Source organism: Dama dama, chromosome 30 (genome assembly GCF_033118175.1).
Source record: "Dama dama isolate Ldn47 chromosome 30, ASM3311817v1, whole genome shotgun sequence".
Taxonomy (NCBI): Eukaryota; Metazoa; Chordata; class Mammalia; order Artiodactyla; family Cervidae; genus Dama; species Dama dama.
Window position 1 is genome coordinate 27,688,556 of NC_083710.1, and position 17,033 is coordinate 27,705,588.

The window sequence follows — 17,033 nt, forward strand, 5'->3', positions numbered from 1 at the left end:
CAGAGTCTCCTTCAATGTAAAAGATATAAAGAGAGAGAGTTTTAAAAAATAAAAGTGGTGTTTGTGAACCAAATGATGGGGGAATTAGTGGCTTAGTAATCCTCTCATTATTTTATTGAGTAAACCTAGCCAAAGCTGGTGGTGATTTAAAGTTTCTGTTTGACGTCACCTTAGGAATTGAAATTTCTCCAGTTTTTTATCCAAGATGAAAATAATATTGAATAGTTACTATGTATGGTATACCAATAGTGGTATACAACAAAAGCCTATGCCATATTAGGAAATGCATAGTCCAAATTTTCAGTCACGAGAAGTACACGTTCCAGGCTTTGACATCTATACTTATGAAACTGGCCCGCCGGCGGACTATTGTTCTACTTTTCAGGTGAATCAAGGACTATAATTGGGACTGTGTTTGTGCAAGGAGAAGCAAGTCAGTCTGGCAAAACTGAACAAGACGGTTTTCTGCTCTTTCTCTTCACAATCTTAGGCTTGTCATATAACACCAGTCCCCTCCTGTTATTTTGTGATTTATAGGTTACAGCATGCCTTCACATTTAATCTTCACTGCGACCCTGTGAGTATTAACTTCGGGAAGTCTTTGATATAGATTTCTCCGGTTTGTATTCCACAAGGAGAAATATCTTGGATAGATGTCCACATTTCAAAATGGGAAACTGGAAATGTGGAGAAGTTAACAGGATGTGTCGTTTCCACATGACTGAAAATGGTTGAGGCGGGATATAATGCTTAGTCTTGATGGCTGAGCTAGTTCCAGGACCTCACGGCAGCCTGATTTACAAGACAATCTATTGATGAAGAATTTAAACTCTGGAGTCAGGCTGTGAGGGTTTCTGTGTGACCATCAGCAAGCTATTGAACTTCTCTAAGGCCTGTTCTGAATGACACCTACTTCCATATATGATTTTGATAATTAACTAAGATAAGGCTGATAAGCTCCTATGCCAGGGCATGGTACATGGTAAGTGCCTCATATATGTTTGTTGTTGCTGGTGTCATTGTAATCAGACCCAAAGCATATTTGTGTTAATAGTATCATCGAGTCAAAATGATTTTTTCCAGATCTTTGTTCATTTGGTTCATGTGTTTATCATAGTTCTAAAATAAATCTGTTATCCAAGTTATCGCAGAAGTTATGTTTACTATGTCTCTCCTACACCTGTTCAAATCAGTACAAACTATATCTATTTGTTGGTATTTTTAATTCAAAGTAGACTTGAAATAGGCTTTGTAGTGAAAATAGATAGCCAGTGCAGTTCAAAGTGAATGTTAACTTTAAAAGAATAAAAATAGTTATTGACATTACATTATTTATATTTATACTGGATGTCTCATTGACTGAAGCTTGGGTAAAGTTATAAATAGTTTCTATGAGAACACTTAAAGGAGATAAGAGAATCATAAATTGTATAACCTGCACTCTTGTTCCTCACTTTTCTCACAAACCCCTCTTTTTATTTTATTTTTTTTACAAACTTCTTTTTAAAAAAATTTATATTTATCTCTTCTTGTAAAAAGCTAATAATAATACCTCCTGTTTCTCCTGCCGAATTTAAATAAAATATTTCAGGTTAATGACAGTTCACTTTTACTAAAGAGCATCATAGAAATGATAAGGTTTGAGTTGCAGCCTGAAAATTTGGTAGAATTTGGCCGGTGGGAGGAAAGAGGCAGACACTAACAGGAAAGCTACGAATGGAAAGTTTGACGCTGAAATGATTGGGCCATGGGATCCTTGCCAGGGTGGAGTACAAAGTATATTTTAATAATCAGGGTTGGATATGATTATAGAGGCCTTTGCTTATCAAATAAACTCATTAAGATATAATTAGGTAATACCAAGGACAGTCTCTGACATAAAGCTAACTAATATTTAAAGAATCTAAAATCAGGAGCCTTTTTGTAAAGAACTATGGTCCATCTCTCCAGACTGATACATACAGCATTCATTTAAGTTCAGATATTCAGTAGCATCTTAATATTTCATGAAGAGTTATTCCACAATTTGTTCAGCCTTTCTTTTTTGAAAAAACATTCAGGTGCTATCCAGATTTCTATCATGACAATGATGAAATAAACACATAGTCTCAAGATGCCTGATTTTCTGTAGGAAGGGTTCCCAAACTAAGAGTATGGTTCTTAGAATTTATGTAAGTGCCAGATTCTTTCAAGCAAGGCTGTTAAAATTTGCATTCCTCTTGCTTTTGATGAATGTAGGCACCAGTATCCTCAGCTTTGGCAATATAACTGTAGTTCATAATTCTTTTATATTTCCTTTCCCTATTAATGAGAAAGATTACCCAATGTTTCTGATCTTTTCTTCTAGTCTTACTGAGATAAAATTGATATGCAGCGCTGTATAGATTCAAGGTGTATAGCATAATGATTTGACTTACATACATCATGAAGTGACCACCGTAAGTTAAACAACATCCATCGTGTCATATAGACACAAAATAAAAGAAGAAAATAGTTTCCTTGTGCTGAGATCTCAAGATTTACTCTCTTAAAAACATGCAACAGTAATAATTATATTATCATGTACTTTACATCCCTAGTACTTATTTATCTTATAACTGCAAGTTTGTACCTTCGGACTGCCTTCATCAACTTCCCTGATCCCTGCAACCCCCACCTCTGTGCTTAATCATTCAGTCTTGTCCAAATCTTTGCGACCCCATGAACTGTAGCCTGCCAGGCTCCGGTGTCCATGGGACTTCCCAGGCAAGAATACTGGAGTGGGTTGCCATTTCCTTCTCCAGGGGATCTTCCCAACCCAGGGGTCAAACCCAGGCCCCCCCCACCCCCCCCCGTTGCAAGCGGATTCTTTCCCATCTGAGCCACCAGGGAAGCCCCAACCCCTACCTTTGCTAAGCACAAATCTGACTTTTTATTCTATAGATTTATTGTTGTTTTTTTTGTTTGAGTGTAATTGACCAACAATATTACGTGAGTTCTTGGTGTACAACATAGTGATTCAATATTTCTAGCGGTATAAAATGATGATCATGATAAGTCTATTTACCATCTGTCACCATACAAAGATATTACATTATTATTGACTGTATTCCCTACACTGTGCGTTTCATTTCTGTGACTTTTTGCTTTTTTAATGGGAATTTTGTGCTTCATAATTTTGCTCACCAATTTCACTCTTTCCCTGACCCTTTTCCCGCTGGCAACTACTTGTTCCTACTCTCTGTATCTATGACTCTGTTTCTATTTTGTTATGTTTGCTAATTTGTTTTGTTTTGATTTTCTTTTGTGAAAATCTTCAGTTATTCTTCTTGAGAAATGTAAAATAAAATACATAGTTCTTCATTCTGTGTTTCCAGTCTTGGTTTAAGAGTTCTCCCCAACCCTTTGGCTATACAACTAGTTTTGAAATTCTTTTCTAAATGTTGTTACTTTTTCTTTATATATTTAAATATTTTTCCCATCCCAAATTTATTGTTATGAAATGAGATAGGGGATAATTTTGTTTTTTTGAGATAGAAAATGGTTTCAGTGCCACATAATAAATGAACCACTTTTTCCAATTGAATATAAATTTTACTTTTTCACATATCAAGTTACCATATATAATAAGTGGTGGTGGTGGTTTAGTCACTAAGTCGTTTCTGACTCTTTATGACCCTATGGACTATAGCCCTCCAGGCTCCACTGTCCATGGGATTTCCCAGACAAAAATACTGGAGTGAGTTGCCACTTCCTTCTCCATATATAATAAGAAGTAATAATGGTTAAAAAGCTATTCAACTGATCTGTACTTGTTGCTGTATTCTTGGATCATGGTCTTCCTTTCATAATTTTTGAAATTCTTGGATATATATTCCTCCTTATTAACTAATAAAATAGTTTTATCAAGTTATAAATAAAAAAGATTCTGAACAAAATGATGGTGTTTAGTTGCTAAGTAGTGTCCAACTCTTGCGACCCCATGAACTGTAGCCCATAGGATTTTCCAGGCAAGAATGCTGGAGTGAGTTGCCACTTCTTTCTCCAGGGGATCTTCCTGATCCAGGGATTGAACCTGGATCTCCTGCTCTGCAGACAGATTCTTTACCAACTGAGCTACCAGAGAAGGCCCTGAACAAAATGCACATATTTATTTTGAGACAATTGACACAATTAAGATATTAGGTCTTCCTATTTAGAACATAATATTTTCATCATATTTTGGATGTTATTTTATGCTGTGTGATGTTTTATCATTTCTTCTTATATATTTTATTTATTTTTTCTTTAATATTTTCATAAGCACAGTATATTTTGCCACAATTTATAATAGCTACTTTTTCATTCTATATTTAATCAGTTCTGTTTATAACTGTAATTTTAATATAGAGAAAACATGGATTTTTTTTAATATATAAGATATATGAGGTATCTTATATCTTAACTTTATTATCTTCAGTTCAATTCAGTTCAGTTGCTCAGTTGTGTCTGACTCTTTGCGACCCCTGAACTGCAGCACGCCAGGCTTCCCTGTCCATCACCAACTCTGGGACTTTACTCAAACTCATGACCATTGAGTCGGTGATGCTATCCAACCATCTCATCCTCTGTCGTTGCCTTCTCCTCCCACTTTCAATCTTTCCCAGCATCAGGATCTTTTCCGATGAGTCAGTTCTTCACACCAGGTGCCCAAGGTATTGGAGTTTCAGCTTCAGCATCTGTCCTTCCAATGAATATTCAGGACTCATTTCCTTTAGGATGGACTGGTTGGAACTCCTTGCAGGCCGAGACTCTCAAGAGTCTTCTCCAACATCACAGTTCAAAAGCATCAGTTCTTCAGTGCTCAGCTTTCTTTATAGTCCAACTCTCACATCCATACATGACTACTGGAAAAACCATAGCCTTGACTAGACGGACCTTTGTTGGCAATGTAATGTCTTTGCTGTTTAATATGCTGTCTAGATTGGTCATAACTTTTCTTCCAAGAAGCAAGCATCTTTTAATTTCATGGCTGCAGTCACCATCTGCAGTGATTTTGGAGCCCAAAAGATAAAGTCTGTCACTGTTTCCATTGCTTCCCCATCTATTTTCCATGAACTGATGGAACAGATGCCATGATCTTAGTTTTCTGAATGTTGAGTTTTTAAGCCAACTTTTTCACTCTCCTCTTTCACTTTCATCAAGAGGCTCTTTAGTTTTTTGCTTCCTGCTATAAGTGTGTTGTCATCTGCATATCTGAGGTTGTTGATATTTCTCCTGGCAATCTTGATTCCAGTTTGTGTTTCATACAGCCCAGCGTTTCTCATGATGTACTCTGCATATAAGTTGAATAAGCAGGGTGACAATATACAGCCTTGACGTACTCCCTTCCCTATTTGGAACCAGTCCGTTGTTCCATGTCCAGTTCTAACTGTTGCTTCCTGACCTGCATATGATTTCTCAAAAGGCAGGTCAGGTGGTCTGGTATTCCCATCTTTTTAAGAATTTTCAGTGGTTTGTTGTGATTCACACAGTCAAAGGCTTTGGCATCAACTTTATTCACTCATTCATATAACAACCACTTGATTTTTGTGCAAGTTCATGTTTGAGTGTATATATATATGCATATGTGCATGTTTATGAAAATTTCTCAAGTTCTCAATAAGTTATGTTTAATTAGTTTTTAAAATATAACTCTTTAAGTTGAAACTCCCTTACGTTGGTTTGAATTAGAAGGTCAGTCTGGGTGATTAAGAGAGATAAATTTGATATTCATAAGTCTGAGTTTTAAAAAATATAGATTTTAGTACATTAGATAAAAACATTAAAGCTAAGAGCAAGATGAAGCTAAAGATTCCAACAAATTTTTGTTGAGGTACTTGAAAAAATTATCATAAAATTTCATTTATTTTACTATCAATAAGGGTACAAAAAAAGGTTTTTGAATCATAGAAATTTCATGTTACAGCAATGACCTCTCTCATATAATAGAGATATTAAAGGACTTTTGCAAGATAATATAACTAATCCAGAGTAAAGCCCGATTAGAATATTGGTCTATTTGGTCTTAATAGTTGAGGATATACCAATTACTATTATATAAGAAAATTTCTTTTACTCTGTTTATACAACCCAGTTTAATGAATGCTGAATGTAAAGGAATGAATTCTCTTAAACTGGATGAATGTCACTCCAGGATGAGTTTTTCTCTAGAAATGTATACTTCAGCATTAAATAGTTCAAAAATGTATGTGTCAGTGACAAAGAGACATTTCTATATTTGGGCAAAATGTCACACTGTAGATTTTAAAGTATATGCCTCAGACTGGTGCCAAGTCAGTTCAATGAAAAGCATTGGGTTGAATTTGAGAAAAGCGATCAGTTTATGAGTTAATAGTTAATCAGTTAAACTGATTGTTAATTGCTCAATCGTGTCTGACTCATTGCAACCCCGTGGACTGTAGCCACCAGCCTCCTCTGTCCATAGGATTCTCCAAGCAAGAATACTGGAGTGGGTTGCCATTCCCTTCTCCAGGAGATCTTTCCAACTCAGGGATCAAACCTAGGGTCCTGCATTGCAGGCACATTCTTTACCATCTGAGCATTAATGTGTGTTATTTAACTTATGTGTAGGTCAGTCATTCTGAAAACTATGTGACATGAAAATGATTCAGCTAATAATGTAACTAATGTTATGGTAAGATTGAGAAAAAGACATTGAAGAAGTATTCATAAGTCTTAGAAAAAAAGCCAAAGCAAACTTCCAGCTATATAGTGTAATAAACAGGGATATGAGTTTGCTTTCCAGATCCTCTTTTAATTGCCTCTTCTTCTTAGTTGTAGATTTCTGGGTCAACAATATAATTCAATCAGTTGAAATTCATTAAATGGGGAAGTGTGTCACTTATAAGTAACATGAGTATAATTTCATACATGTATATTTGTGTGGGTATAATGCTTTTATCCAACCAGTCCATCCTAAAGGAGATCAGTCCTGGGTGATCATTGGAAGGACTGATGCTGAAACTGAAACTCCAGTACTTTGGCCACCTCATGCAATGAGTTGAGTCATTGGAAAAGACCCTGATGCTGGGAGGGATTTGGGGCAGGAGGAGAAGGGGACGACAGAGGATGAGATGGCTGGATGGCATCACTGACTCGATGGGCATGAGTTTGAGTAAACTCCGGGAGTTGGTGATGGACAGGGAGGCCTGGCGTGCTACGATTCATGGGGTCGCAAAGAGTCGGACACGACTGAGCGACTGAACTGAACTGAACTGAACTGAATACTTTTATGTCTGTAGAGTCTATTTTGACTAACATAAATCAAGCATAGTGTAATTTTTATCTACATGGTTGTTCTTGTGATGTTCATTTCTGTCCTTAAATATGTCAGATTCGGAGGGAAAAAATAATATTCCTATCAAAGTCATTTTTAGGTAATAGCCCCTGAGCATCTATAGTGAACTACTTATTTTCCTGTTAGAAAATCTGCTGTTCACTTATGACATTGGAAGCACAAAAAGAAAGAGGGAGAGTTGCATACTGAAGATACTGAATAAAGCAAAGCATAGGATAAGGACAGAAAATAGACTTGGGAGTGAACCGTGAAAGAAGGAGAAGTCCATTTTCTGCATTTTCTAAATGTTTCTGAGCTCCAATGCCTTATATTTTACACTTCTTAATTTTTTTTCCATTTATTTTTATTAGTTGGAGGCTAATTACTTTACAATATTGTAGTATTTTTGCCATACATTGACCTGAATCAGCCATGAATTTACATGTGTTCTCCATGGCTGATCCCCTGATCCCCCCTCCCACCTCCCTCACCATCCCATCCCTCTGGGTCTTCCCAGTGCACCAGCCCTGAGCACTTGTCTCATACATCCAACCTGGGCTGGTGATCTGTTTCACCCTTGATAGTATACTTGTTTCAATGCTGTTCTCTCTGAACATCCCACCCTCGCCTTCTCCCACAGACTCTCAAAGTCTGTTCTATACATCTGTGTCTCTTTTTCTGTTTTGCATATAGGGTTATCATTACCATCTTTCTAAATTCCATATATAGTATACTGTATTGGTCTTTATCTTTCTGGCTTACTTCACTCTGTATAATGGGCTCCAGTTTCATCCATCTCATTAGAACTGATTCAAATGAATTCTTTTTAATGGCTGAGTAATATTCCATGGTGTATATGTACCACAGCTTCCTTATCCATTTCGTCTGCTGATGGGCATCTCAGTTGCTTCCATGTCCTGGCTATTATAAACAGTGCTGCGATGAACATTGGGGTACACGTGTCTCTTTCAGATCTGGTTTCCTCAGTGTGTATGCCCAGGAGTGGGATTGCTGGATCATATGGCAGTTCTATTTCCAGTTTTTTAAGGAATCTCCACACTGTTCTCCATAGTGGCTGTACTAGTTTGCATTCCCACCAACAGTGTAAGAGGGATCCCTTTTCTCTACACCCTTTCCAGCATTTATGGCTTGTAGACTTTCTTTAAATTTCTGTTGTTTAATTGCAAAGACTCTTGCAACTTCAGGGACAGTAGCCTGCCAGGATCCTCTGTTCATGGGAATTTTCAGGCAAGAATACTGGGATGAGTTGCCATTTCCTTCTCCAGGGCATCTTCCCAACTCAGGGATCAAACCCGAGTCTCCTGCATTGGCAGGTAGATTCTTTACCACTGAGCCACCTGGGAAACCCCGAAATTTCTGAGTATCAGGTAAATAGTAAAGTTGCTAGTCAACTGATAAATGCCTCTGCTAGTGGAGCTCAGTAAACAGGCATCTCTTTGCTGCCCTCTTCTCTGCTGCAATGTCACCATCTTCCAAGGCAAGAGGTCCTTTGAGATGGTACTCTCATCTTTCCTATGAAGTCAGTAAGAAGTGGCCTTTCATTAACTTTTATTCTTGACCAGCTATTGGACAAAAGAGAGGAGAAGGGTCATTGGCCCTTATTTGATTAAGGGCTTCTCTGAAAATCCCTTTTTAGTCCTAGATTTTGCAAATATGCCATTAGAACACTGCCATTCTGTAATGGAACTGTGAATTGTTTAGTTCTGTTTATGACTAGCTTTCCCTCGAGACAAGCAGACATTGTTGAAACTGAAACCCAAACTGAAAGATATGTCAGGGCATCTGGACTAGAGCTCCCTTGTCCTCTGATACCTTTGCTTTGAGTTGCTCCTATTCCACACATACATTTCCTCTCTCTGTCTCTCTTTCTCTCTCCTGCATCATGGTCATGATCACAGTCTTTCCTTTTCCATTACTACAGCTCTAGCTTAGACTGCACTGCTTACCAGGCTCCCTCATCTACCTCCAGCCATTCTACTTTTCAATCTGATAATCAAAATATGCTACAGGGATATTAGCATGTAGGAATTACTCCATTATTCTCCTGGTTAAATTTTTCTATGACTCCACCAATGGCTATTTGAAAAGCTTCCCTCATGTTGCACTAATCTGCATTCAGGCATTTTACAATTATTTATCTCTATGTTTTTAATCCCGTACTCTAAAGAATTTGCTATGAACCCATCTTTCTTATTTTTTTTTCTTGTTGTCATTTTCTGGTAACTTTTCTATGTTGTTAGTTCCAACCTATCTTAAGTATAAATTCCCTCTAAAATCCTTTTCTAATTCTACCTAGTAAAAATAATGTCTTCTGTAAATTAATTTCCCTATTGCTTTATTTATGCTCTCTTTAGGGAATTTATTAAATATTTATGCCAAAATCACTTGTATAATATTATACTCTGTGTGTGTGTGTGTGTGTATGTGTGCATTTATGTGTATGTACAACCATACTTTTAGGACTAAGGAAAGCAATTATATGATTATTTCCCTAGAAGCTTTCAGGCCTTAGACAAATTCAATATCCAACCCTGATAATAAATAAAACAATTCAAAATTATTGCTTAAAATGTTGAATGCCTTAAATAAGTAGATGGATAGAGTGATAAAGGACTAGAAATACCAAGTATAATTTACAGTGGGCATGAAAGTTGGTATCACTGTTTAAGAATATTATTCGATCCAGGAATTCCATTCCTAGGTACAAGACCAACAGACATGGCCAAAAATGTGCAAAGGAACCATATTCTTAATAGCCACACACTGGAAACCACACAGATATCATCAAAAATAGATTGATAAATGAGTTGTCATTTTCAAAAATCAAAACCTTATGCAGAATTGACATAACAAAAATGATTGCTACTAATAGAGAAAGCTAAACATAAAAAGTGCATACTTTGATTTGTTATATAGAGTTAGAAAGTATGTGAAAGTAATCTGTGGTGATGGCGGTTAGATTTGTGATTGTGAAATGGAATGACTGAGACAGGACAAGAGGGAGGTTCTTGGGATGCAGACACTTCCAGATTTTTGTCTGTGTGTGTCACACAAGCACGTTCACATTTTAAAAAGGTATCAAGCTGTACACTGTGCATCTTACTGTTTGTATGTAAGAAAGTGAAAGGGAAAGTCGCTCCGTTGTGTCTGACTCTTTGCGATCCCATGGACTCTAGGCCAGAATACTGGAGTGGGTGGCCTTTCGCTTCTCCAGGGGATCTTCCCAACCCAGGGATCTAATGTATGCTATACCTCAAAAACAAGTTCAAAATTAATAATGATTGCAATGAATCAAAATATTGAATATTTTATATTGAATAAAAGAAAAATCCATGGGCCCATGAGTAATACTCAGTAATTAAAAGGAGAAGAGGTCCAAATTGTACATATAAAAGAATGGAAGTAAGCAAACTCCAAAGAGATGATAGAATAAGAAAGCCCTCCATTATCAAACACCACATAATAGCCCATGTAGGTGCATAATTAATACTCAGTAACAGGCAATCATTTAAATGTTTTTGTTTTATTGTTATTTTCAATGCAATGCTTACCTTCTGGGATCTAGATAAACAATCATGTGTGCCTGCTGGGCTGCGTGATCAGGGTCCCAGCAGACTATATATATGTATTTTGTGTGTTTTGTTTGAATATAACTGGTGAAAGTGTTTTTTTTAGAAGCAACAGTGATTTGCAGTGGGTGTATTTTTTTTTTTTTTTGGCTATTTTATTCCATTCTTGACCAAAGCTCTCAGTGGTTTTTTATGGATAGTTGTCCCACTAACTTAAAGGGTGGGGTGGGAGATATACTTAAGTTGTCTTCTAAAAAACTAAATACTGTATATGTTAATATATAAATACACACACACACACACAGAATGTGCATCTTATGAAATAAACAGATATCTAAAATGACCAGATGAATTAAAAGCGTATGAGTTTAATTATTCTCTTGTACAGTCTACTTAAAAGTAGCGCAACTGAAGTTTCATATGACTTTCGTTTGTTTCTCAATTGTTTTCTTTTTATCCTTTTGTGGTTTTCATTGTATTTGACCAATATCCCATTTTAATGTAGTTTTTATGTCATCACTTTTTCTTCTCTGCCTATTTAACTTGTCCTTATGTAGCATTTATTTTCACAGAGACCTCTATGACTTTGTGGCAGCAGGAAGAAATATTAAACCAAAAAATTGTCAAGCAGCAGGGTGTAGTGCAGTACATACAGGTCTGGGTATCAGACAGATGGGCCTGGTTCTAACAGCAGGATACCCACTTATTCACCAGGAGAGCATGTCTATAAAAATATGAATAATGAATAGTGAGAGTAAGTGTTTTTGCTGTTAAGTTGCTAAGTTGAATCCTACTTTTTGCAACCCCATGGAGTGCAGCATGCCAGGCTTCCTTGACCTTCACTATCTCCCAGAGGTTGCTCAGACTCATGTCCTTTGAGTCAGTGATGCCATCCAACCATCTCATCCTCTGTCACCCCATTCTCCTCCTGCCCTCTGTCTTTCCCAGAATCAGGTTGTTTTCCAATGAGTCAGCTCTTTGCATCAGGTGGCCAAAGTAGTGGAGCTTCAGCTTCAGCATCAGTCCTTCCAATGAATGTTCGGGGCTGATTTCCTTTAGGATTGACTACTTTGATCTCTTGGCAGTCCATGGAACTCTCACGAGATTTAGGCCTATTAAATAGTGCCTATTAAATTGTTTTTGTCTTTACCGTCCCGAGAGAATAACACAAAGGAAATTGTTTGTAAGCGCATTGGTGACCTGATTCATTGGGAAGCATTTTTTTTCCTAATAAACAGCGATGTTAGCAAGGGAACATCTCTTGTCATCTGGAAGATACACTGTAAAGGGACAGATGAAAGGAGAAAGTTGAGAGGGTACCTCTCTTATGTTCGGCTGCCACCTTTAATCATAGGTTGGATCTTAGGGCTGCAGAAGATAAAACACAAACAAGCCAAAAACCTGAGTGAGGAATTTAAAAACTTGTGCTGCAGAGGAAAGTCTGGGGTTTAACACAAATCATTATTTTTCAGCATCTTTCTTATTATTTAGGCAGGCCACATCACTGGGAAAGAAAAGCAAAGATTGGCAGTTAGAAAAGAAGTTGGGAGCAAGAAAGACTTTTATCAAGGGTTTTCATAGGCATTGAGTTTAAGATTTCATAAAATGTCACAATTCAGATAAAACAAAGAATACCGTGTCATTCTATTGCAGTTTTTTTTTTTTTTTTTTAATCTAATTTTTTCTTGTCTTTGGAGGGGGAAAAGCTGCATCTGTCATGGAAGAAGAAAAAAAAAAAACCCTGGCTAAAGATGCATGAATCTTGTTCAACATTGCTGTAGCACGTTGTTTTAAATCACACTTGAGCAAATGAAGAACTCCTCATGACCTCTGCTTTCTTCTTCTTTCTAGGTGCCTCCCATACTCCTTGATAAGCAGTTCTCTGAATTCACTCCAGACATTACACCCATCATTTTGGCAGCCCATACAAATAATTATGAGATAATAAAACTTCTGGTCCAGAAAGGCGTCTCAGTGCCCAGACCCCACGAGGTCCGCTGTAACTGCGTTGAATGCGTGTCCAGCTCAGATGTGGACAGCCTCCGCCATTCCCGCTCCAGACTCAACATCTACAAGGCCCTGGCCAGCCCCTCTCTCATCGCCCTGTCCAGTGAAGACCCTTTCCTCACGGCCTTTCAGTTGAGTTGGGAGCTCCAGGAACTGAGCAAGGTGGAAAATGAATTCAAGTCAGAGTATGAGGAGCTGTCTCGACAGTGCAAACAATTTGCTAAGGACCTACTGGATCAGACAAGAAGTTCCCGAGAGCTGGAAATCATTCTTAATTACCGCGATGACAACAGTCTCCTGGAAGAACAAAGTGGAAACGATCTCGCGAGACTCAAATTGGCCATTAAGTACCGTCAGAAAGAGGTGAGTGTTGCTAGACTTTATCCATCAAAATGCCACAGAACTTAATCACAGGGGGGGATAAGTTGGTACTCCAAAATTAGGTTGGGGTTTTAAAGCATTTTCTGTTCAACTGTAAGTGGATGAAATGTTGGCCAGATTACTGATTACGAAACACATTTAGGAGTGTCAATAAGTGGTTTAATAACTGGTGTTGTTTTTTGACATCTGTATTAAAATATACACATTTACTGGGGTGAAAATGGTAAAACTGATGAATTTTAGACTCCCTGTATGAAGAGTTCTGATTCTGCCATTTATAAATCTTGTTCCTTTAGAGGGTCACACAGATTTCTTTGAGCTTCGGTTTTCTCATCTGCTTAATGGACTTAATATTTATACTTAATTATATGTATACTTCTTTATATATATATATAAAATATTTTTTCTCACAGATTTGAAGGAAGTATAGAATGAGTGGATGTGTATGAATGCTCTGAGTAAATTATAAGGTGTGGTATTAATAAAAATACATTATTAGAAATTATTAATAAAAGAAAGCTTTTAGTCCAACAGCAGGTGGAAGTTCTAAAACTTCTCTCACGTCTGGCTTAGTTTCTTTATTTGGCAGGAATGAGAAGTTAAAGAAGTCAGTTGCAGGAGAGTAATACAGTTTTCATTAGATTTCTGTGGATTTGAATATTAAATGAGGAAAATTCAGATCTATTATACATATTGCCTAGCATAATTGTTTTTCACTTCTATTACTGATTTTGAGTAAGTTCTCAAAAATATGTTTACTTCTACCTCAAAAAAGTATTGGTTTTCTTTTCATTGGTGAATTATAGTAATTATTCTAGAACAAAATTATTGGAAAACTATATATATAAGATGAAAAAGAAAAAGAAGCTTCTGAAAAAAATGTATTTAATTTTTTTTGAGTTGTCCCTAAATATTCCACATTAGCACTGGATGCATTATCTGTTGCTACTTACTAAATACTTAAGGTTCAAGATACCTGAATTTGCTTCTTTGAGTTTATCCTATAGTTCTTTGGCCAGTTGTCATAGAGCGTAAAAGTACTTAACAATCTTTTCCCTCAACAGCAAAGGAAATGGCTTCTTTTGTGTGTATTACCTCTGACTCTAAAATCACATGCACTAGGTTGAGCCATGTCAATACAATCAACTCATTTTTTTAGGGTCTTGTGTTTAGAACTCAGGATTCTGTTTTTTCTTAAGATACTAGAATAATTTTAATATGCAACTAGAAGAAATTAATGAAAAACTTCACTTGACTAAAGATGTTTTTTCTTTGCTTAGATTCTTTTGTATATTTTAGGAAAAGACTTGATTTCAAGGTTTATTGAACAAAGAGCCACAAATTGAGCCCCTGGTTAAGTATGTTAGAAGCAAAGCAATAGAAAACATTTGATAATTTCTAACACTTCTTTCAAGATGCTTGTACTTTTTGTTTCTGTGAAGTTATGGAATTGGAGGGTGATAGAACCTAACAGTGCAGCAGGATGAAGGAAGACTAAAAACATAAACATGTAATAAGAAAATAAGAAGTACTAATAGCTTTTAAAAGATTAATTTTTAAAATGACTCTGCATTTGCATTTTGTATTTTAGTTTTGAAATAACAGTGGAGGGGGAAAAAAAGCAAAATTATTACAGAATTGTTCTGGAGTATCTTATTCAATATCAAAGAGCATATTTCCCCTAGAGTTGACAGTTTTTCAAGAGCAAAGTAATGTTGGATGGCTAATAATAGCATTAGAAAATTGAGAATAAGATTTTACACTCATATACATTCTTTGAAATCATAGGTTGTGTTTTATGAAACTTACTCCTAAATTATTCAAAAATTATCGATCTGAAAATACTTCATAAGATTTTCTAGCAAGAGCATGTGTCTTAAATAAAACTCTACTTTAGTATAAATGTCTTCCCTTATATATATATATATATATATATATATATATTTAAGGGTACAGATTAAACAGGAAGAACTTTTTTGAGAAAAAGTTTTATTGAAGTATAGTTGATTTATAATGTATTAATTTCAGCTCTACAGCAAAGTTAATTAGTTATACCTATTACATATATCTACTCTTTTATTAGAGTATTTTTCCATATAGGCCATTACAGAGTATTGAGTAGAGTTCCCTGTGCTATAAATCCTCACAAAATACTAGCAAATCGAATCCAACAACACATTGCTCTATACCTTTTTAATCACAAGTTCTCCTTGTTTCAGTCTACACAAGTTTGAGGTTTGTCTTTGACCCATCTCTGATGTTTTGGGATTGCCTTCCCACTAATGTTCACATGACTAAGTCCTACTTGCTCTTAAAAGCTCACTCGGTTCTGTTTTCCCACAGAGAGATTCCACGAAGCAATTCTTCCATACAGCCTTTCGGATAAATGCTTCATTATGCACATTCTAGGCTGCATTGTGTTACTGTATTTTACTTGCCTTCTCTAGGACACGACTGTGCCACTTCACTTCACTTCTCTGTGCTGTCAGTGTCTGGAACACCTTTGTTTCGTTCATCAGTCCTACCTCAGTACCTGATAGAGAAAAGATGCTCCACGTGAATTGATCTCAGTATGCTCAGTGTGAATGCATTTGAATAAAATTTCAAAATCTCTTAGTTCTGCAAGGCTCCCTGCATGTTTCCTTGCCTAATTAATTTGCAGTGTTTAGGTTAATAATGGAAAGCAATTAAACACATTATTTTGTATGGAAAGGTTGCAATACAATCCCTGATAGCTCTTCAAATTAAAGTGAAAAAATATATATAATCTCTAATAGTCAACAGCCTATGTTCTGTTAATTTACTTTTCCTTTTCTTGAAGGTAAGTCAACAGTTTTACAACGTTAACTTTCGACTTGGTACTAATCTGGGTTCTGTCTTAGAAATTAAGGGAGTTGTTAAAAGGAAGGAGAGAAATCAACATGGGGACAGCCCTGGACTCACACCTGTTTATCCTATCCTGGAGCAATATGAAGAGATTCGTGTCAATCAGCTGCTTTCTGTAGCATGTGGTATCAGAACCTTGGGACTGTGTGGCGAACAATCACTCTCTCCTCTTAGATCCATTGGATTCTGGTGGCTGGTCAGCAGTTATGTAAGAGTTTTGCATTTGCTACAAATCAGGCAAGAAGAGCTGACCTTTGTTAGGCATTGACTGTCTTTTAATCCTTCATTTTCTTCATTTTTCACTCTTATTCAAGTCTAGGATGTCTAGAATATACCTTTCATATTTTCTTGTGTCTGGTAAATTCCACATCAGAATATGGATAATTTGGAGGGGAAAAAAAAAAATGTCTCATACTACTGGGACATTGTCTCATGGACATCAAACAACTGTTATGGAAAAATGGCAAAGGGAGTAATTCTGGGGAGAAAAGTAAGAAAAGGGTATTGCATATGGTGTTCCCTCCATAACTGAGATTTTTCTGCAGAAATAACTTTGAGAGTCATTCACCCAAGTAAATACGGTAATGCCTTTGTCTTAGTTTGCTTTACTTAGTTAACACAGAATGGGTTATTTGAATTTGATTAGGTATTACTTACCACATCCTTCTCTTTTTTTCTCTCGTCTCTGTTTTGAAGTGTTTTGGAAACATCCATGTGTTCAGATCTCTTCTTAAAAACCACTTTCCCTGGGATGTATGCCCTTAACCTGTTTTCATCTCAGAATTCATCATTAGTTTCTCTTGCTATGGCAGCAACGTTGCTTCATTGCAAGTACTGTTTTGCCTCCTACTTGCTTTCACTTTCGGTTTCTT

At 36.5% G+C, this 17,033-nt stretch overlaps 1 protein-coding gene across 3 annotated transcripts in view; it reads left to right on the forward strand.

The window, feature by feature from the left end:
- The window catches only part of TRPC4 (transient receptor potential cation channel subfamily C member 4), a 200,951-nt gene that overhangs the window by 84,403 nt on the left and 99,515 nt on the right, over window positions 1–17,033 (forward strand). For 2 of the 3 annotated variants that reach the window (XM_061133195.1, XM_061133196.1), the window contains exon 3: window positions 12,739–13,257. In XM_061133195.1, coding sequence (XP_060989178.1) covers window positions 12,739–13,257 — 519 coding nt within the window. Of the gene's footprint in view, window positions 1–12,738; window positions 13,258–17,033 lie in introns of those variants that run through there. The other variant, XM_061133197.1, reaches the window with a different exon arrangement.